At 50.1% G+C, this 21,057-nt stretch overlaps 1 protein-coding gene across 4 annotated transcripts in view; it reads right to left on the bottom strand.

The window, feature by feature from the left end:
• Positions 1 to 20,654, bottom strand: part of B4GALNT3 (beta-1,4-N-acetyl-galactosaminyltransferase 3) — a 69,330-nt gene extending 48,676 nt beyond the window's left edge. For all 4 annotated transcript variants that reach the window (XR_012044157.1, XR_012044158.1, XR_012044159.1 and 1 more), the window contains exon 1: positions 20,499 to 20,654. Coding sequence is in view for 1 of the 4 variants with exons in the window: in XM_072873010.1 (XP_072729111.1) it covers positions 20,499 to 20,640 (142 nt within the window). In the remaining 3 variants the exon portion in view is untranslated. The remainder of the gene's footprint in view (positions 1 to 20,498) is intronic.
• Between the last annotated feature and the right edge of the window lie 403 nt (positions 20,655 to 21,057).

Genomic DNA, 21,057 nt, shown 5'->3' with positions numbered 1-21,057 from the left:
CAAGGCAGACCTGTCCCTCTCACGTGCGTCAGTGAGGCAGAAGGACACAATTCAGTTGTGAAGTTTTACATAGAAAAATGGGGAGAATTTGTTACAGGGTTGAAATTTCAAGATCCCTACAGACCACTTTGGTGCTGTTTGTGTGCTGCTGTGCCCTGTTAACCTCTAAGAAGGTCCTGCAGTGACTGGACAACTAGTAATATCTGTTATCTTGGCTAATGGGAGCACAAACAAGAAATTAAGAATGATTTCTCAGATTTTTAAACTTTTTTTTTCCGGCAACAATATTCTTTTCATCTTAGTGAGCTACAAGTGACAGCTCTTTGCTCTATGATCTCTGCCTGCTGAGATATAATAGTTTCTTTGTGTTTTCTTTATGAAGGTGCCCAACACCTTCAGGTACTTGCATACCTGCCAGCATTTGAAAACTAAAGAAACATCTGGAGGGAGAAACAGGAAGATCTTGCAGCTTTGATTAAGCAAAATGGGATTAAGAAAGCCTTTGTAAAACAACTGAGGAACAGGATGCTAAAAAAGAACACAGATACGCTCCCTGATTAACTACAGGCTCTATACACGTCTCTGGGTATAGTTCTGGTCTGCAGAGGCACATACGTGGTGCAGAAAGACCCAAGGTGGGAAGAGCAAGGAATGCTGCAGGCCAAGGAAAGGAAAAGCTGTGTGAAAGCCCTGAGTGAGCTGCCCCGAGCAGCTGAGGGGGCCACAAAGAAAATGGCAAATGACTGTATATTGCCAATACGTTGCCAAGTTCTGCTACGTGCTCCTTAGGGGCACAGAGGCTTCCGCCCTCTTCCAGCTCTGCTATTTCAGGTGAGATAGCTGACCGCAGCTGAAACACACGTCCTGGTGCAAACAGGCACATGCATTGGTAGCCACGTACACGGTGGGAAAGGGCAGGACTCGAGAGAGTGGCCTGCGCAGAGGAGGAGGAGAGGAGGCAGGTGGGCAACAGCAGCGGGGACCGCTGGCCTGCGTTCAGATGCACTGGCAGAGCAGTGCTGGGGGAGGCCGTGATTCCCCTCCGCAGTGCACGGGCCAAGTCGGTGAGGAGCCGGTGTGGGATGGTGTCAGAATTTGAAATGGAAATGCAGAGTTGCAACCCTAGAAAGGAAACTTGCAAGTGCCATGGCCATGTCATGTCTTAGTTATTCCAGGATCTGACCTACCACATTTGTGAACATTGCTCTCCATCTTAAAGGACCCCAGAAGGGAAAAACACTGTAATATATAGCAAGCTGTGCAGTCCCAGGAGCTTGGCAGGAGAGAGCAAGGCTTTCAAGGTCATGAAAACATGCAGGGGAACACTATGAAAGAGCACTAAGTAGGCAAGGTCAGCAACATGCACATACTTGCATGCTGGGTTGGACAGGTATGTATGAAGAGGAGTGAATTCATGGGGAGCACATCTACACGCCCAGAGAGCAGAGAGAGGAGTGTGAAGCTGTGAGATGAGGCGGGTGGACAGCCTCAGAGATGAAGGGATGGCACCTTTCAGTGGGAGGAGAGATGTTTTGCAGGGAGAAGCAGAGCGATGCGGGGCTCTGTGTGTGCCTCCGTGCCAGTGCGGGTGGGGAAGCCAGGAGGTGAGGAAAACTGGTGTGGCAGCATGTAGGAGTGAGCATGTGATACAAGCACTGACGCACACGCTGGGATTATCCAGGTGCTGCTGACTTCCCCTGGGCAGGGAGCAGGTACAGAAATTGCAGCAGACATCTGTGATGTGCCTACATATGTGCAATGATTCCTTAGGACACTTTTACGTGGGGAACGGCAGCACCTATTAGACAAATACTATTTACTGAAGTCTCTTGCCTGTGGCGCTTTCACCACATGAGTATCCTACGCAGAGAGGATCCTTGGCTATCACCATGCATGAGGGAAGACAACAAGAGAGACCCTCTGTCAACAAGGGACCGACACTGGAGAGAAACCTCATTTAACAGTGCCTAAACCCACTTGCTCCTCTGGTTGACAGCAAGTGCAGAACGCAGCCTGCATCACTCGGGGTGTTTTAATACAGCATCCAAGTCCGATCTCATGAATCCCAAGCTGGGTCTTAACATTAACCTTAATGTTAAAATATTAGGGTAGAGTGTAATGAAGCGTCCCACAACCTGGCTCTATACAAAGGAAACCACTGCAGCCTGCAAGGCTTTTATGCAGAATAGTAAAGCTGGCATGGAAGACATACCTCTGGTCTATAAAACAATGCACTGAGCATTGCCAGCAGGTTATTTAAGAGCTGCTAAAACCCTCACCTCACCTCCACTTCACACTGTAGCCTCCTCAGGCTCGGAGGGAAGAGGGAAAAGCTGCAACTAGATGTTCATTACAGATCAGCTCCATGCAGGCCACCTTGGGTCAACGAAGTGCATGTAAAATTGCCCTAGCACTAGCCCAGCTGTCTGCCATCCAATGAAGCTCAGCATCAAATTCCCTGGCCACCTGAAACAAGACAAAGTGAAGTGCAGGTGCTGCAATTCTTCTGCTGGGAAATAATCATTCTTAACCTGGAGCAAACAGGTTTGGTTAGATGTGCTCAGCAAACATGAGGAGCACAGGACATTTGAAAGGCACTATCATGAGAGTATCTTAGCATACGATGCAAAACTAGGTCCTTTGTTTTCTTGGGATAGTCAATTGCTAGTTGCTGGGCTCTGGACTGATTTGGTAGTACTTGGAGCACACAGAGACCCTCTATATGTGGAAAATGCTACACGTGGAAATGCCTTTAGAACCCGAGATACACACACCTGCAGGGAGTAAAGTTACAGCCATTTCTTTACAAAGCTACAGATCCAGACAGGACGATCACATACATTTTAAATAATAATATAAAAAATTGGGATTATTTACAAAGGAATGCAAAAAAATGCACACAGGGATTTGTATGGTTTCATTTAAGCCTTATAGTGAGATGACACATGCCAAGCACCAGCAACAGACATAGCTGGTAAAATCCAAAAGCATGAAAGAAGAATCACAGCCTACGTGCCTGCAACTGTACAAGCATATCTACTACGTTCATGAGAAAAAGCACCAATACCGCATGCCTCTGCCTTGTCCTCGGAGCAGAGCTGCTCTGCTGGAACTGCCGAGATGGCCAGAGCTGGACAAGGGCTGTCCTGAGTGTTTGCTACCAGCACAAGAGGTGGCTCAAATCCTTTCCTCCCCCCTATCACCACTTTCTCTCTCAATTCTCTTTTTTTTTTTTTCTTTTACTTGAACATGCCTGCTCTGGGAGACCCCCCAGGCACTGCCCGGTTCAAGGACCAGCCCAGTATCATTCACCCGAGCTGTCCTCCCTCCAGGGGCCTCTACCCTCAGCCAAGCAATGTATGAAGCCCCACTCTCCTGAAAAAAGCTTTCCAGTAACTAAATCCTTAAGCTGCCTTTGCACGTTATCACTCAGCAACAAAGAAATACACCCAGCTCTAACACCATGGGATACGGGGGTGCCGCCTAGCCTGGTAATGGAACCACCCTGCAGAAACAGTGGCAAGTCACTCTACTTGAACCACTCCAGTTTCAGGGTCGGAGACAAATTATAAGCAGCCTTCAGACCTGCAGAGCCCAAGAAAGGCATGTCTGTGGATTTTAGCAGCTTGACTATGAGAAGAGATCTCAGCAGAACTTGCAAATGCCCAGCTCTGCAGAGGGGAGGCAGCAGAATATTGCAATGTTGGATTTTAAACAGACTGGTTGCAGAAGTAAGTTTAGCACAGGGACATGGGGGCACGCTCCAAGTCATACTCTAGCCCTCCTTCCTTTGCCAAAATGCTGGCAATGCATACTGTCCTAGCTTCAGGGGAGCACCAGCCCCTTCCCAATGCCTTCTCTAGGGTGGTGGGTGAGCCTCCATGCTGCACGGCACCTAAAGCACTTACTGTCGTGTAGCATCTTCCTGGCAGCTCTGCAGGGCCTTGGGCAGGGATGCTGACAGCCTGCCTGGCACGGACAGAGGAGCCCAGCGCTGCAGCTGGAAGACAGACCCTTCCTGGATAGCCTCAGACAGCAAAGGCAGGCCATTACAAGTGGCTGTCTGGTTAGAAATTAGTATTTTTTTGCCAGTAGTCAATGCCAGAACACAGTTCAGTAACAGGAAGAGAACATGGAAGAACAATTTCCCCCCCTCCTCAGTAAATTATGATTATTAAGGGCAAGGAGGTCCCTCTCACTATTACCAGCAAGTGCAGGAAAAAGCCACTTTTCCATCACAGAACAGCATTCAGCTGGGAGAAGACAAGTCCATCCTCTCAGGCTTGTGAGCTGAAGGGACACAACTGGCTTAAGCCCCTGGCCCCAGCAGTGCCAGTGCCCCACAGGGTCCCTCCAGCCCCAGCCCTCCTGTTTTCCCGGTGCCAGCACAGAGAGCCAGGAGCTGCCAGGAGTGTGGGGTGCCAGCATCAGGAAGAAATCTTGTACTAGAGGACTTGCCAGATTTGCACGAAGGGGAAGGAGCAGGACACGGCCACCTTCTCCCCCAGCCTCCCAGTAAGTCTGCAGCTGGTGGTGCTTTCTTCATCTTGCTGGGTTTCAGGCAAATAAATCCTTCCCAGGAAAAACAATAGCCCTGAGCTGGGCTGACACAGTGCAATTCCTCTTGCAGCTGCAGGAGGACTATTTTCCCATATATTTTATATTTTGCCTTTCTTTACCCACTCTAAAAATACCTTGATGTCCTTCACATAGACACTCCTCATTCCACCTCCGGCAAGGAAAAGGAAAAAAAGTGAGCGGGGGACTCACTTAAAAGTTTTGTTTCCTTTACTTCACCAGCACGAAAACCACAGAGTGGTGCTCCCCGGAGGGAGGCACCTGTACCTAGAGCTGAGACAGCAGCAAGGACGGACCCTGCCAGTACAGAAGGAGCTCTCTCTCCTTCCCGTACACCTAACAAAATGGAGACCTGGCAGAGGGCTAGCACACATCCTCTGTACACATCTCCACACACAACTGGAGAGGTCGCTTTCCAAGTTAGCTGGTTGAATGCGTAAGACACAGCTAAGTGCAGCCATCCCAGCTGCTCTCATTTCTCTGCTGTTTGCAGGAAAAGGGAAATTTCACCTCCCTTTCAGCAGAAACAGTTGTCAGGCAGACCATGAACATGCCTTCCTGGTTTTTTGATTCTTCCTGCAGTCAGCCCAGCTTTCCCCACGAGCAGTGCCTGCCAACCCTTGCTGAAAAAACAGAAATCTCAATGCAAACCTTGTTTACGTTTACTCTGACCTTAGGCTGTCAAGGGGTGCTCATTTTCCTCCACCACACCCATGGTGTCCCTCAGACTGCCTCCTCCTGAGCTGTCAAGACCCATAACGTGCAAAACCCTGTAGTTTTGTTACAGAGAGCAGTTCTCCCTGAAACAGTCACGGTTTGCTGTTGTACTGCCCTTGAACATGCTGCAGATGGGTCTTTCCAAAGGCCATGGATAAAAGGAATAGGGTTTAGGGACCAAGTCCCCACCTCAGCTGCACCCTTCCACCCATTTCTTGCCCCAGGCTGTGCAATTCAGGCAAGTGCAATGAATGGGAAAGGTCAGAGGTGAGATCTGTATTCTGGGGGCCCAGATGAGTTCCTGCAGCAGCATTACACACACTAGCAAAGTTGGTTCTCAAAAGACAGGGTAGCGGCATGCCTGGGGCAGCCAAACCAGCAGGACTGTACCAGCAGGGCAGGCTGGGTCCGGCAGAATAGTCAATAATGAAACAACATGCCTTCCCCTTGCACCAAAGTCATTTGGAGCCCCATTAATGCTTTTCCATTCATGGACATTAAGTATTTCAATAGGATAAATAACAATTATCATCGACATCTTTGCCGTAGAGGCTAATTGAGGCACAGGCTGCTGAAGCAGCTCGTTCTGAAGCCTCTGCTGCTGAGCAGCCAAGACAGGGATGGCGTGCATCCCCATTCACCCAAATTTGTGCTGTAACCACCAGACCACAGCCCCTCCTGGAGCCTGCCCTGCTGGGAGCCCACTCTGTAATAGAGAGCAAACAAGTGCTCATTTAGGGTGGGCAGCTACTAGGAGCAGCAAAATCTTCAGCAGCTTGTTCTGGCGGGGTGGGAGCAGTGAATACACACTAGTTTTCCTACAGCAGCCAAACCCCACATCTGCCCTGAAAAATTCTCCCTAAGCAGGGAGACGCCTGCAGCTCTGAAGACATCCAGGAGCAAGAATTGGCCTCCCTGACTGTTTGTATGATACTTAAAGGGAGACCGAGAAAGAAACAGAGCTCTGAGAAATCAGGATTTCCTACCGTGTTCTGAGACCGTCCTGGCAATGCCCTACTCTCCCCACTGCTTCAGCATCCCTGCAAGCAGCCCTGGAGGAGCATCCCCACCCCTCACAACGAGACCCCTGAGAAGCCGGCAGGCACACTGGGCGCTCCGTGTGGAGAGATTTAAGACCGTTTTCCCCTCCTCCTCGCCAGGCTCAGCTGGGTCAGACACAGCATTTGGCAAGAGAAGAGCTCCCTGCTAATTTTAGCCTCCGGCTCTCCACCCAGGCAGCAGCAGCTCAACTGCTATGGAAAGCTGGGCAGCACGGAGGTGAGGGCTGGGAGACGCTGCCTTCAAACGACCCACACGGCCACACACTGCCAGCTAAATATAAACTGGTGGCAGGCAGGGGGGAGCCGCGCTGGCTCGGGATGAAGCAAATCCTTCCCCCATCGCCCAGAGACAGAGCAAGGACAAATTGCAGCTCCCGAGGGGATCTGCTCCCGGACCCAGGCAGCACCCGCAGGACTCACTTTCTGCCCAGAGGGATAATTTAGGCTGCAAACTCGTTATAGGATCCCATGTGTTTTACATATTTTTGGACAGATCTGGAGCTGGCGCACCTTGGACCTCAGCACACCATGCCGAGCAAGCACCACTTTGCAAACACTGCTCGTACAAGAGCCTGATCTGGCTCCTTCCCATAATGGTCTCTTCACCACGCTGCCTACTACAAAATGGTTACCCGGGGGTGGGATGCCCTCGCTGCTGAGGCTGATAGCTGTAATGTCGCAGTGTCCGCTGTGGGAGTTGGTGCTTGGGGTGGGAGTCAAGCGGGGCGAGTTTTCCCCTGTGCCTGGGTGCAAACTTACACTGGTTCCAGGAAACAACGTCTGTCCCTCTGTGTAAGAGAAAAACCCCAAAAAGGCATGGAAAGACAGACAGAAAGGGAGCCCTGAGGATTGTGAGAGGATTGTGAAAGGAGCAGAGGTAGCACGAACCTCAGCAAATCCAGAGCAAAATCCTCAGCAAATCCAGTTTCTGGATTAAATGCTACCCAACCATGGACCATAGGACTATGCACAAACCAAGCATCTTTTCTTTGATTTTCACTGTACCTAGAGAAAAGGGACTTTGCATTCTTTGTAAATAAAGAGGGACACGTGAAAAATTCCTGACTACCTTAGGAAATCCTTTTTCTACAGAAACAACCAACAAAGCGCTGAGCATTTGCTAGACACCCAGGACAAAACAGGTAACCACACTCTGCAAATCAAGGGGAGCAGCTGCAGCACTGAGCACAATGCTCTACACAGGGAAAACAGATGTCCTGGCAGGCACCGACTACAGTAAAAAGTGGTACTAATTTTCAAGGCACCAAACACCCTTATGACACCAAGTACGTTCTTAACCAGCTCGGTAGAGCTGCTTGTGGTCCCCACCAGCTTCGGTAATTATTATCCCTGCATTTTCTTCCACCCCTTTTAAAACTGAGTCAGTGGTTTACTCTGTGCCCTCTGACTCCTTTCTACATCTCCTCTCTTTTTGATCTCTGCACCCGAGACTGTGGATTCCAGCCTCTCTGCACCACTGCAATCCCAAGTATTTGCGTCTAATTTAGCCTTCAGTTCCTCCCCCCTTACAACTTCTTAGTGGCCATTGGCATTTTCTGATCACTCTCCTCCGACACTCATCTCACTATGCCCCATTTTTGGCCGCTTCTTACTTTTGTTAAATGATCCCTGTCGTCTGTATTCACAAATGCTGCCTCTTCTCTCCCGCTTGTCTTGTCTTTCACTTTTCTTTCTTCCTCTACTTCTGCATGAGCTGCAAGACTTGCTAAAATACTTCTTTCCCCTCCTTGATGTGCCTATGTCAGATATCTAATTCAAACACAGAGTTACAAGAAAAAGGTGAAAACAGAATTTAAAAAGGATCTAAGTTTAGGAAAAAACCCAACTAATCATGCCATTTGGGAAGCACAGGGTTTTGGGACAAAGCACTCGAGAGAGTACTGGAAGACCCAGAGTTAATTGGCAAAGCAATTACAATTTGTGAAGCAAAGGAAATGGGCCACATGGCTAGAGCTGATGGAATGCAGACAGCGATCAGACAGTGCAGACAAACTGAAATAATACTAGCCAGACTGAGGCAGGGGGACAGGAGGAGTTCAAAGGGGAGTGCATCCTCCCCTGCCCCACCACACACACAAAAGACCCTCTTCTCCACTGCAGCAAGCAGTGCGAGTCAGTGAGACGCACCTGGAAACACCTTGCAAGACCTGCAAGGAATGACAGCGTGTTCAGAGGAATCACAAGTGCAGAGCATGATTACAGGACAGCAGCAGCATTAGCATCACCAGGACTTCTTCAGAGGAGCAGCAGGGATGAAGACAAGGGCTCAGCAAGAGGGGAAAGGAACATGAAAGGTGGAGGCATTTATTAGCTGCAGACTAGGTGCAGGTGAGCTGCACCATGCTAGCAACAGAGAAACTACCAATGGACAAAAAGGCACTGGCAGGAAAAGCAAATTAAATTCAGGCTGAATGCTGGCGATCTTAGCTCCACTACTGGAGCAGGTGAACACCACGGACAAGTAAATACACATGATCAGGTACTGTCAGTAACTATGGGGGAAAGGAAAACACCCATTGCCAAGGTTAAAGTCTGTCAAACCCTGGTCTCACAAAGTGTGCCCAATTCCCTGAAGAGGCAGGAGACCAAAACAGCAGAGACAGAATTAGAATACATCTATCCAAGGATAAACAAGCTCCCAACATAGCACAACCAGGAGCAGTACAACTGTCCTTCAACTCACACACCTTACAAAGCTCTTCCTGCCCTGAGGAAGCGGCTGCAAAAGAGCTGGACCAGGAACGGTTCCAGGAATCAGTAACAGGAGCTGGAGCAGCCCAGGCGCCTGGGCAGAAAGACGTGATGAAGCAATCCCCGCCATGCTCCTCCTCCCACAAACCTGACGGCGTCGGCCCTGAAGAATTAAACACCTTCATAAAGAGGGTTTTGCCCCTGCCTGCGAGGGGAGAGGAGAATGATGACCAATACCAAACCACTTCTGGTGCTTGAGGTGCTCGCAGCTGGTGGTCTGGCCAGCGCGTGGAGACAAACCAAGCGTCAACTTGGCAAAACTTTTTTTCACAGACCACCATTTGGGCTGTGTCTGGCACTGAAGCTCTTTCTAGGACCCATATGAACTTAGATGCTTACTTGGGGCAGGGGGACAGTCCTAGAGGATCATCCCCTGAGGCTTGGGAAAAACTAGACCTGCTGGGTTTAAGCAAATGGGTCTACATAACCTATGCGGCAAAAAAGAAAAATAAAAATTGAAAGGTGAAGTGGTTGGCAACAGTAATGCCAAGACTGCTGTCGGGGTGCCTGTCTCAAAATCAGCGGGAACAAACACAACAATTCTTGGAATAGTGAATTATATCAGACTAATTATAAATGCTTGAAAATATATCCTTCAGAGCTAAGCATCCTACAGGCACAGGGCTTGAGTTTCAGCCGAGAAGCTGAAAAAGAAACGATGCAGGCTTAGTGTTTTGAGAATAAGCAGTAATTCAGTGATCCACAGCTGACACATTGGTTGGTTTTGCTGTACGAGCCTGTTTTACAAACTGAATATAAGCCCAAGAGAGAGATGGCGATTGCAGACACTTGCTAGCACAGGCCACAAAAATGCAGGGGAACCGAGCGCAGCAGCACATTATACCACTGCCTGTCTCACAGACTCATAGAATGGTTTGGGTGGGAAGGGACCTTTAAAGATCACCTAGTCCAACCCTCCTGCCATGGGCAGGGACATCTTTCACTAGATCAGGTTGCTCAAAGCCCCATCCAACATAGCCTTGTTTCCAGGGAGCATCCACAACTTCTCTGGGCAACCTGTTCCAGTGTCTCACCACCCTCATGACCAGAGGCAGTTCCCTCAGCCTGCCCTCATGTGTCCTGGCCCCTCACCATCTCAAAGGCCCTGGGCTGGCCCCACACCAGTGTCCTTCCTGGGCTGGGGAGACCAGGAGGGGACAGAGGAGTCCAGATGCAGTCGCCAAAGTACCAAATAAGAGAGGAGGAAAGCATTTTTACTGTTCTTTTTATTGTTGGTTTTTTAATTGTTTATTGCCGATCTTGGAAAGAACTTCTAATGAAGCAGCTAGAAAGGGCCTTAATGCTGAAGGCCAGCATTTCTTCCTGGCAGAACTACAGTCTCCTGCTTCTCCACAGGAACAGCTGTCCCTCTAACTTCTTTGCTTGACCTGTTGCTATCCTTTGGGCACCACCTCGAAGGGTCTGGCTTCATCTTCAACCGCCCGTTGGGCAGCCTTCTCATCCTCAGACTGAAGAAACCCCACCTCCAGGCCCCAGGGACCTCAGCGGTCCTCCGACGGACTCCTCTTGTCGCCCCGGCACAGCAGCCTGGCGGAAGCCAGGTTGTCTTGTCCCCTTTTCTTGGGGCTCAGAGCAGAAGAGATGGCACCCCTTCAGGAGGGGTGGAGCTAGGGGATGGGAAAGAAGGGCTCACACAACCTGTGGCAATCAACAAAATAATTGTTGATGCTGGGAGATGGAACTGGTGAGCCCGCAGGATGGCCAAACGTGGAGGCTGGGCCTCCCAGCTAACACCGGGCATGGAAGCTGGGCCGATGGCAGGGCGCTCCTGTGATGCCGCTGCCACGGTCTCATGGAGGGTAACCCTGGCACAGTGTAATGGTGCCAGGTGAGCCACGCTGGAGGTGGATCCACTTCCATCGGTTCTTCTTGATCTTTGGGTGGATCCACCTCCATGGGCTCCACACCATCAACCACATAAGCAATGGCCATGGCTACCAGGCAGCTGATGGTGTCCCCCCTCTGACACTGCCTCCTCTTCCTCCATGTCTCCTGCGACTGCCTATCTGCCTTCCCACGCAAAAGTGGGCAGCCTCTCGCCTTGCTGCTGTGGGACCTCTTTCTTCCAATCATCCTTAGAACCCAAGGGCCTTGAAGCTCAGCAAATTGTGGGCCAGTGGCCAGGGTCCCTGTATTTATAGGGCCTGGAACAGAGGGCAGCAAGGTGGCTCGTGACATCAGGAGGCCGCTGTGATGGTGATGCATATGGCCAAAGATGGCTGTTCTGGGAGCTGCGGGGCCTGTGGCCTGAAAGATGCCCTACTGTGGGAGAAGGAGGAGGGCCAAGGGGACTAAGGGCCCCTTTCCCGGGGATCGCTCCCCTGCACCATTCTCCTGCCCCTTGGGCACAGGGACTGCCCTCCACCTCCCCTCACGTGTCCGAGGCTCCAGCCCCCTCCTCATCCCGTGCCCAGGGTCCCCTGGATGAGATAGTCACCACAGTGTTCCAGGAGGGTCGGAGGTCCTCAGTGACCCCCCACCAACCCGACTCCCTGCAAGCAACTCAGCCCCCCACACCCAACAGCGGCTGCGAGGGGGTGAAGCATCCAGACATCCCACCAGCAGGAAAGGGAGACGCAGCCGGCCTGCACAACGTCGCCCAGCACTCCATAAAGTCCTTGTTGATGGCGAACTGTTGCGTGGGCCCTTCTTTCCCGTCCCTGCCCCTGGAGCGTGGAGAGGTGCCATCTCCTCCACACGGAGCCGCGAGGGAGCGGGGAGGATAGGGCCTGGCATTCCTCAGGCCGCTGTGCCGGCACAACGCGAGGGGTCTGTCGGAGGCCACCGAGGGATGTCCTTGGGGCCTGGAGGTGGCAGGGTTTCTTTCCACGCCAAGGTTCACCCTTGCTCTATTCTCTAGTTTTAAGGACAAACCTTCTCACTGCTTCCCCCACCCAAAATAAGAAAGGGGCGACATATGACCTGGGAAAGACAATGTGTTCATTCTTAACACCTTGGCTTGGGTGTTATTCTTAATTTCTAAGTAGATGCAAATACTCCCACCCATTGCTATGACAGTACAGTCTATGGGTCATAATTGGTGCTCACAAAATTCCCTCTGAAATAGGCATGTATTGATGTTTTCAAGACATAGCAATTGCAAAATGAGACTTCTTACATTTACTCCTTATGTTAGGCAGACAATTTATCTTCAAGGTACACCTCTGAAATTATAGGTCAGTCAGCTTTGATAGGGAAACTTGTTTTTGGCAGACTGTTGGTTTATTTTGCATTTTTGATTGAAAACAAACAAACCCCTCCCAACTGGCCAGCTTACAACAAAACCTGGACAGCGGCAGCTAATGCTGAGTGAGCTGCCGCAGCAGGTAATTGAGGCTATTAGTCCAGAGTGGTCTGGACAGGATCTTCTCAGCCCATTATAAATTTTGTTCTGCAGCTTAGATGGGGTTAATAGCACCCAGACATGACTACTGCAATTTTACAGAAAATAACATTACAAAATATAAATAAAACTCATTTAGGAAGTGCAGTCTTTATGAGAAGGGCTGGAGATATCTTAACTAGGCTCAAAGGAACAGCAGCACTGAGGAAGCTGTCGGAGTTGCCAACACCAAATATACGGGCCAAGTCAAACAGCCCACACTAATGGCATGGAAATAAGTGGCCTCTTGAAGCAAGGCAGGAACAGATTTATTTAGAATGGCAGGAAAAAATACACATATCATTGATGTAGATTATCCGCACTTCAAGAGAGCTCTACTAGACAATTCTGCAGCCTAACGAGTGGTGATGTAGATCAAGTATTTTTACTGGTAAATGGGATATAACTGTATCTGACAATGAACTACTGTTTAGTGTGTGTGAATTTACACAATTTCAGTGAAACACGGGCTTCCATGTAAGCCTACTAGTGCCTAATACTCACAGTCCAGAGGGCTAGTAGAAAAGAAAATTAAAAAGATAAAACAAGCCTGTTACAGAAGGCATCATAGTCAAACCTCTGATCTGTATTCAGTGTTTTTACATTACTGAGTAGCACTGGCTGTCAATTGCTCATATTTGGCTCACCTGGAAAAAAAAAAAAAAACCAAGAATATTTAAACTGTCTGAAATGGACATCCAGGTCACCGAGATGGAAACCAGGAATGAAGAAAACCCGCATAGATGACGCAGAGGCCTGGGACTTACTGTTTGCATCTCTGATGGAAAACAGTGACACAGAAAAGCAAGAATAGCACAAGATGCAATACTTTTGCCACATAAGGGTATCAGATAGACGTACAATGTAAAGTAACAGGTGACAGCTTTTCCAACTTCTAAAAACAAGGGGGATAAGAAGCCACACTGACCTCTCTTCCCCCTCAAAAAAAATCTCAAATGGGAAAATAGTCACAGAATGCTGATATAACTAACCCTTAAGAAATTATAAAATCAGAATTAGTGACCTTTTGAGAGGGGCACTGATGCTTCAGGAGAACTCACAGATCCCCCCAACAATCTTTGGATTGTCTGCAATGATCCAACGTCTCAGACTAATTGAATCTAATTATTCTGTGTAGTTTATTTACATTCTTTATTATGCCAACATGAATTATTGTTCTGAGGTGTCTTTGGAGAAGGTTGATTTACTTAACAGCAATGTTGCCCCAGCAACATCTTAGCATCTCAAAGTGTAGGGGACTCCCCAGATCAGGAATATCAAAGCATTTGTGCTTTGGCATGGGAAAGTCTTCTCAGGAAAACAGTAGTACAGAAGAGCTCTGGTCAAGATCCCAGTGTATTTTTGTTTGGCTGATTACACTGACTATGAATTTCTAACATCCTGAAAAGTGTAAGTATCTAAGGACCAGGTTCACATCTGTTTCCACCCAAGGCATTACATAGATCTTTCTTAAATCTCATACCACATCTAAATAAGACAGCTTATTTCCTTTTCTGGAAAGCTCTTCTCAGCTATTACTGCAAGACTGAAAAAAGCAATTGAGTTGGGAAGTGACTGGAAAAGGGAACATCACTGCACAGCAAGAACAAATAAGAAAGGGAAACTCAAAGTACAACAAAATATATAACACCGTCAATTCTTGAGGCTATCATTGTAAGCACTGAAGAAAGAACCCCATCATCATTCTGTTCCCCACCACCACAACCTACAAGGCAACCTCTGTCTTCAGGAAAACATACTGCCTTTTACCATATTGCAGACATCAGTAATTCCAAACCACCAGATGAAAGACAATGTCCATCATCTCTCCCAGCACCACTCTTCCTTCACATCTGCCTGAACTTGCAGGCAAGAGAAGGCAGCACCTTCTCTTTACTATACTATACGCAGAAATGTTTCTCCAGAAGACAAGAGCATTCCTCTGCCAACCCCACAGCGCAGAGGAGATGCACAGGAGGGTACCACTCCATGAGATCCGAGTCATCCTAATCCAGTCTGACTCAAGACAGGAAGGTTTGGTGCAGGAATACGTGCTGTGTTGGCACACCACTACACAAATCTGTCACAGGTAATGTGTACATAAGGGACAGCGTAAGAGTTTATTTATGATGATAATATATAATCTTTGCACATGATTTGGGGGATCTTCTGGGGCCAGACAAACTGCAGGCCAGGTTCCAAGAAGACAAACTGTCACAACTCTCACTCAGTGCACAGGGACCCAGGCACTCGGTGCTGCTCCACAAAAGCGTTATTTAAAAGTCAAATACCTACCCGACTTCAGGTCAAAAGGTGAAAAAAGCCAGGTTCACAAATTACCTGCAGTACATGCCCCAGCAGCAGTGAAAGGATACGCTGGCCCAGGACAGCTATGGCATAAGCTAGCATGAGGTCCAGGCATCCCCTGGCTGCTGCGTCAATGAACCTCACAACCAAGCTAGAGTATGATCCAAATTGCTCTCAGTGGCCCTGAGTCTGCGATAGCGGTCTGTGCTGTGAATATGGGCCTGGGGATGTTGACTCACTTTACGTACACCAGCGCAGAGTAAGGTGTGACAGCACTTCTGGTCATCCTCCAGGGAGGCTGAACTGACCACCTAGAAGTGAAACATCTGCCCCACCTGCAGTGCCCATCCTTCTCCCCACTGGTACAGCAGCCCACGATGTGCTTTGGGGAACGGTGTTGCTTGGCACAGGTCCCTGTGAATGAAGGTCTCACTAGTGTCTTCAAAAGCACAGAAATATCATATGCAAACATCATGGTATGGATGTTCCCCTGCTGCCAACACCTCTCTTCAGTCAGGATGAGGTGCTTTGGGGGTGATACCTAGTTTAAGTTTTCCTCTGGGTTAACAGATTCCACAGAGAGAAAATAGATACTTCAGCCACCACTGGAGAGCCACATGGTCCAGTTTCTCCCCACGGGCACTCAGTAACTTTCGGTGCAATTAGCTATACAAAAGAGCGATACTGTGCATGTACAGGCAAGTACCCTTGCATGCGAGCAATTGCAAAAGTCAGCCTGCGTGCATGTGAATGAACCTGCATATGTAGGTGTGCTCACCCTTATGCATAGGTGCTTCTGAGGGTGCCTGGGCAGGGATGCTAGAGAAGGAAGTCAACGCATTACATTAAATGAGCAACTTAAGCTTTCTGCCAGCTACTTTTCTCTTACAAACACACGTACCTGCCCATTCACACCAACACTCGGGCCAGTTTTTAAGCAACTTGCGCTGCTTTGTAGTAGCCTGGATGCCTGAAGATCAGAGAGCTCACTGTGGTGGGGGGGGCAAGAAACCAATTTTCTGGGGAAGGAAAGGGACACTGAAGACGTACGTACTGGGGAGGTGGAAGTCTTGCCATAAGGACTGTTCTATTCGCAAATCTCCACGGTTTCTTCTGAACCCCTCCTATTTCCCACTTCAGGGAGTGGGACTGCGCACTACTGAGTTGGAAAAGCAGCAGTCTGAGACGCTAGAAGTGAGACAAACCACTTGTCACAATCCAAGATAGGAAGATAACACACTCCCAGTGTTATTTACATGCAACAATAAAATGTGGAGGAACAGGCGTAGGTTGAAGCAGCCAGGAGCAGCAGGTTAAAGGGATCCCCCGATCCCTTGTTCCTACAAGCTGCACCTCCCAGCAATCTAATCTAATCCTGCACACCCTGCTTGTGCCTGACTCAGCGTGACACTCACACCTGCAATAAAGGAAATTAGTGCAAGTGATTTATAGTCTCTCGAGACACCCTGGCCTGGCAGCAGAAAAAAAAATGGAGTCTGCACAGCAACGGCTGGGAATGACCTCACCTCCAGGTTTCTTCAGGGATCAGGATTCGCTTTACTATGTTAACACAAGGCTCTTAAAGCAAAGGGGGATTGTTGCACATCCTCCTTGCCTGCAAGCACGGCTCACTGACGCCAGCCTTGCTCCCTCAGAGTCATACCTTTCTGCATGGGCCGGCGAGATGAGGCACTGCTGGGCACAGAAGAGAAAAACAGAGGCAGCAGGAGGAAGTCCCCAACCTACCAGCCTTTCCATCCAAACAGAGCATTGCAGCAGCTCTGGGAAGACGCAGTGTCTTGGGGTGGGGGTCTTCCCTGAGGAAGACCTGTCCCTGCCCTTGCCCCTTCTAGCCATGCTGCCAAGCCAATGGCATTACAGCAGTAAAGGCAGGGTGCAGGACTCGCCCTCCAGACCTGGCTGCTCTGGGCCTTACTGGTATTTTCTCCCAGCCCAACACCTCATTCACCCTTGAAATAAGAAAGTTTCCCATCTCCAGCATTCACTTGCAGGAGCAAAGCGTGCTGTGTAGCAGCTAGTAAAGACAAGAAAAACATTTCTACTGGAGAGCCTACTCCGCAAAGGTTAGTGCCCATCAGCAGCGGGAGTAAACAGACTGTCTCCAGCTCCTCGGGTTTCTTGGCAGGGAGGCAGTGTCCTGCCTGTTACAACTTGTTTTGGATGACAACAGGCCACATTTCATGTGAGGAGAGTTGTGCCCATCTTCAGCTCACACCAGCCTGCTTGTTTTTCTTCACTCAGCTGTAAACATGTTTAAGATTCCTATAAATACCTATTGGGCAGCAGACCAGCCAAACATGCTCAATTAAAAAAAAAAAAAAAGAAAGAAAAAGAAAAAGGCAAGCCCCACAACAACAGGAACAGAAACGTCCTCCTGCTCATGAGAGAACAGTCCTGCCAGTAAGGCTCCCTGGGAAGAATATGTAGGAATACCTTGATGCAGTCACATCACAAGAAAAAAAAAAAGTTTGTTTTTTTTTAACCAGACCGACTGCTCTTTCAGCATCGCCTTCAAAGGAAAGCTATCACTCATGAGAGCCCATACTATTATCCGTTCCTGTCCAGCCCATCCCAAACCTCTCTGACACCTAGAAAAGGGCCCAGATCAACTTAGGCACATGTGAATCCCAACCCGTGGGGTATACTGAGCATGAATTCTGCACCTCAGGCTGGTCCCTCAACCTTTGACTTCAACGTCACAGCAAAATGAACCTTGTGGCCAGAGCCTCTCCCAGCGTACGGTGATGCAGCGCCCTAGAAGCCAATGGGTACCGATGATTACAGCATATTCTCCTAGACCCTTTATTCTCTTTCATCCAAACTTATTTATATGCTTAACTTTGTTGCATAGCAGAGCTGCATATACATCAAGGGAGGACAGTCATGGCCTCAATTTTTAAGCATCGCTTACTCAAACGCCCAGACCCAGGCCATCTGCCATTTGCTTCCTCCACCACACACTGATCTGGTGGGGGAAGAGGAGGAGAGGAGCATAAAGCTGAGGAGGATCCACCACGCCTGACGACTTGCTCTAAGGCGCTGACCCAGGAGCAGGGGCGGCATGGGGGCATCACAGTGGCTTGTGCTCCATCCCATGTGTGGCTGAGAGGAAAGGAAATGTTTTCTGTGACTCCTTACAGCCTTGCAAGAGGAGGGCTCACCTCTCTGGAAAGAGAGAACATACTTAGCTTTCCATACACAGGCTGTTCTGCAATGCCTTTTAGGGAGGCAAGAAGAAACTCTGTTACAGACATAGGAGATGGAAACAGTCATCTCCTGTAGATCTCCTTCCAAGCCCAGCTGCTCTTCAGCTTTCTGGCCCCAACGGAGAGAGCTTCTTAGCCTTTTGCCCAGAAAAATTACCCAACAAACAGCCTTTGTATTTTATCATTAATTACTGGGGAGGGTGTTGCATCAGATGAGTTGAGGTGGTAGCTCTTGGTTGGTCCCAGGTGTGACTTACAGTAGGGTTCCCACCTGGGACATGCAACGGAAAGCAATGCAGAAATGAGAGGGGAAAAATATTAATTGCTCTGAGAGTCACTCCCTCCTACACCACCTCCCTGGGATCTCTGGAAAGAGTCACCATGTGGACTCACAAACGCAGCCGCCCCAGTCCCCAGAGAAGAAAACATTACTTAGTTTTAACAGCCAAAAGAAAACAAATACTATTTGTCTTTCATTCCAACTTCTGATTTCTCTTAAAACAAAACAGGCTTTTAGAGGTACTGGGGCAAGAGGAAGGGTGGGGAGGGGTCACAGATTAACCTTCCTCCTGTTAGCAGGTTCCAGGATCCTGGCCACGCGGCCAGGAAAACATGACGCCGAGCACCCAGCACACCCGCAGAGCCTCGGCTCTCCGGGCACAGCTGCTCTCCCTCCGTGATGCCGCAGAGCCGTGAGAAGCTGCCTGCCGGCGGGTTTCAGCCTCCCGCCCTTTCCAGCAGCGTTTAAATGCCTTCTGCATGCAATGAGCAGCACGTCTCTGGTGGATTTGGGAAAATCTGGACTTCTATATAATTGAACTTTAATATAATGTAATTATTTTCCTCATCTTCTGTTTTAGTTGGTAGTAACTGTAGTCATGTCACTGTTTCCAGTTTCAGTCTTAAAACAGAATGACTTTTATAACAGAGATGTAAAAATAACCCTGTCTAAAGGCAAAGAGGAAGAATCCAATTCATAAGAAAAATTGTTTGCTCCTGCGTATCTCTTCTGTCCTCACGCGCTCTGCTCCTTTCTCCCACCCCCTCCCTCTCCCTTTGCATTGCTGGCAGCGAAAGGACTGTCAGCTGTACGGCTCCAAACACCTGACTCAGCCCCTCTCTCCTTATAACCACTATTTTAAATACCTCTGAGTAGCTTGTTTTCTCCCTTGCTGCACTGCACAAGTCCTCTACATACCTCTACAGACTCCTCTAAGGATCTTTGGGGGGTATTGGCAAAGTGGCGTACAGTAAGAGGCTTAGCTAGATCGCATGAAAGATGTAACGCAAAGTAGACTCATAGTGCAACCCATCTTCTCAAGTCCCAACTAATTCCACCAGGCATAAAAACCAGATTATAACCAGAGGATTTATCCTAGCCAAAGAAATCAGATCTCTTACACTGTTGGAACAATAAATATGTGTTTTTAGCCTTAACGTCACATATAATACAGAACAAATGGACAGGCTGAAGTCCTGTAATGGACTTTGTGGGAGTAGACATTCATGGAGCTCCTTGCAGAGCCCCCATCTAAAGCTTTAAGACCGAAACCAAGCCTGACTCATGGGAGTAAGAATCAGGGGTTTTTATAATGTGTAATGAAGCGGCCAAGATACTGAAAAGTATTAATAGTCAAATGCTCACATGGATTTGAAAAACTACATCAAACTAGATTGGCAGTGAGCACTGACATTACTTTAAGAACAGCAGGAACACCACCACAGGCTTTTACAAAACCTTGGGCCACTCAAAACTTTCTTGTAACTGTAAAAAAGAAGAGAAGCATAAAAACCCACACGTCACTGACAGAAATAACTGTTTTCCTCTGCTCCGGGAAAAGAAGCAGCTAACTGCACTTAGTATCAGCCCTGCTGTAGTCCTAAAAGTTTGCACAAAATGAACCCGCTACTAGGCAAGTGGTGTGCATCTCCCGGGTACGCATTCCCTCCTCCTCCTTTGCATACACTTCTTCTCTCATCAAAGCAATATTCAAAGCATCTTTGCTGCCTTCCAGGTTAGCACCAGAGCACCGAGAACAAGAGACACCTCAAAGCCGTGACTCCGGGCTCTGCAATTCCAGCAAGGTCACGTTTTGACAGGTCTCCTGACAGGAGGGTGAGAGCCGGCGGGCCGCAGGCAGAGAAAGGAAAACCCCCAACACCCATCTCCTTCCCGGGGGACAAAACCCACCTCCGTCCCCGACGGCTCCCCAGGGAACGGCTCCCCGCCCGCCGCTGCAGCGGGCTGCGCTCACCCCCTCTTCCCCGGCCGGCCTGGAAACGGGGACACTGCACCGGGCTCCCGAGCGGGACGGGGGAGCCCGGGGCCGCGCCCGGCTACGAGGGACGGGACGGGACGGGACGGACGGGACGGGCGGGACCCCCCCTCCCCGCCTGCCTTCCCTTCCCCCGGCGCCCCGCGGGGTAACTCACTGCGGTCCGCGGGAGCCCCGCCGCCGGCCGCCGCCACCAGCTCCAGGTAAGCGGCCCAGAGCCCCAGGGCCAGCGCGCCCAGGGCCAGCAACAGCCGCAGCAGCCGCCGCCGCCGCCGCCGCGCCAGCAGCCGGCCCCGCATGGCGCCGCTCAGGGCGCCCGGCCCCGGCCCCCGCCGCCGCCCCGGGGCATGCTCCCGCCGCCGCGCCGCACCGGCACGGCCCGGCCCGGCGCCGCGGCCCCCCCTCCTCCGCGGGGCGGGCCCAGGTGCGGGGCGGCGCCGCGCCCCCGCGGGGGCAGCTCCCGGCCCGGCTCTGCCACCGCCCCCCGCACCTGCCTCCGCCCCGCGGGGGCCGAGCTGGGGGCTCCGCGGCGGCGGGGCTGCCCCGCCATCATCCCCCTGGCCGCGCTAGGGGCTGGCGGGCGCCGGGGCCGGAGCCATCCCCGCCCGGGCCGCGGGGGTCCCGCGGCGTCAGCGCTTCCAGAGGTCTCCGCTCCTGCCAAGGCAACAGGAAAGCTGCTTCAGTGGCGGAGGAGGAGGAGGCGGGCACGCTCCCCC

Source organism: Ciconia boyciana, chromosome 1 (assembly GCF_034638445.1).
Source record: "Ciconia boyciana chromosome 1, ASM3463844v1, whole genome shotgun sequence".
Taxonomy (NCBI): domain Eukaryota; kingdom Metazoa; phylum Chordata; class Aves; order Ciconiiformes; family Ciconiidae; genus Ciconia; species Ciconia boyciana.
This window is presented reverse-complemented; position numbering and strand designations above follow the sequence as displayed.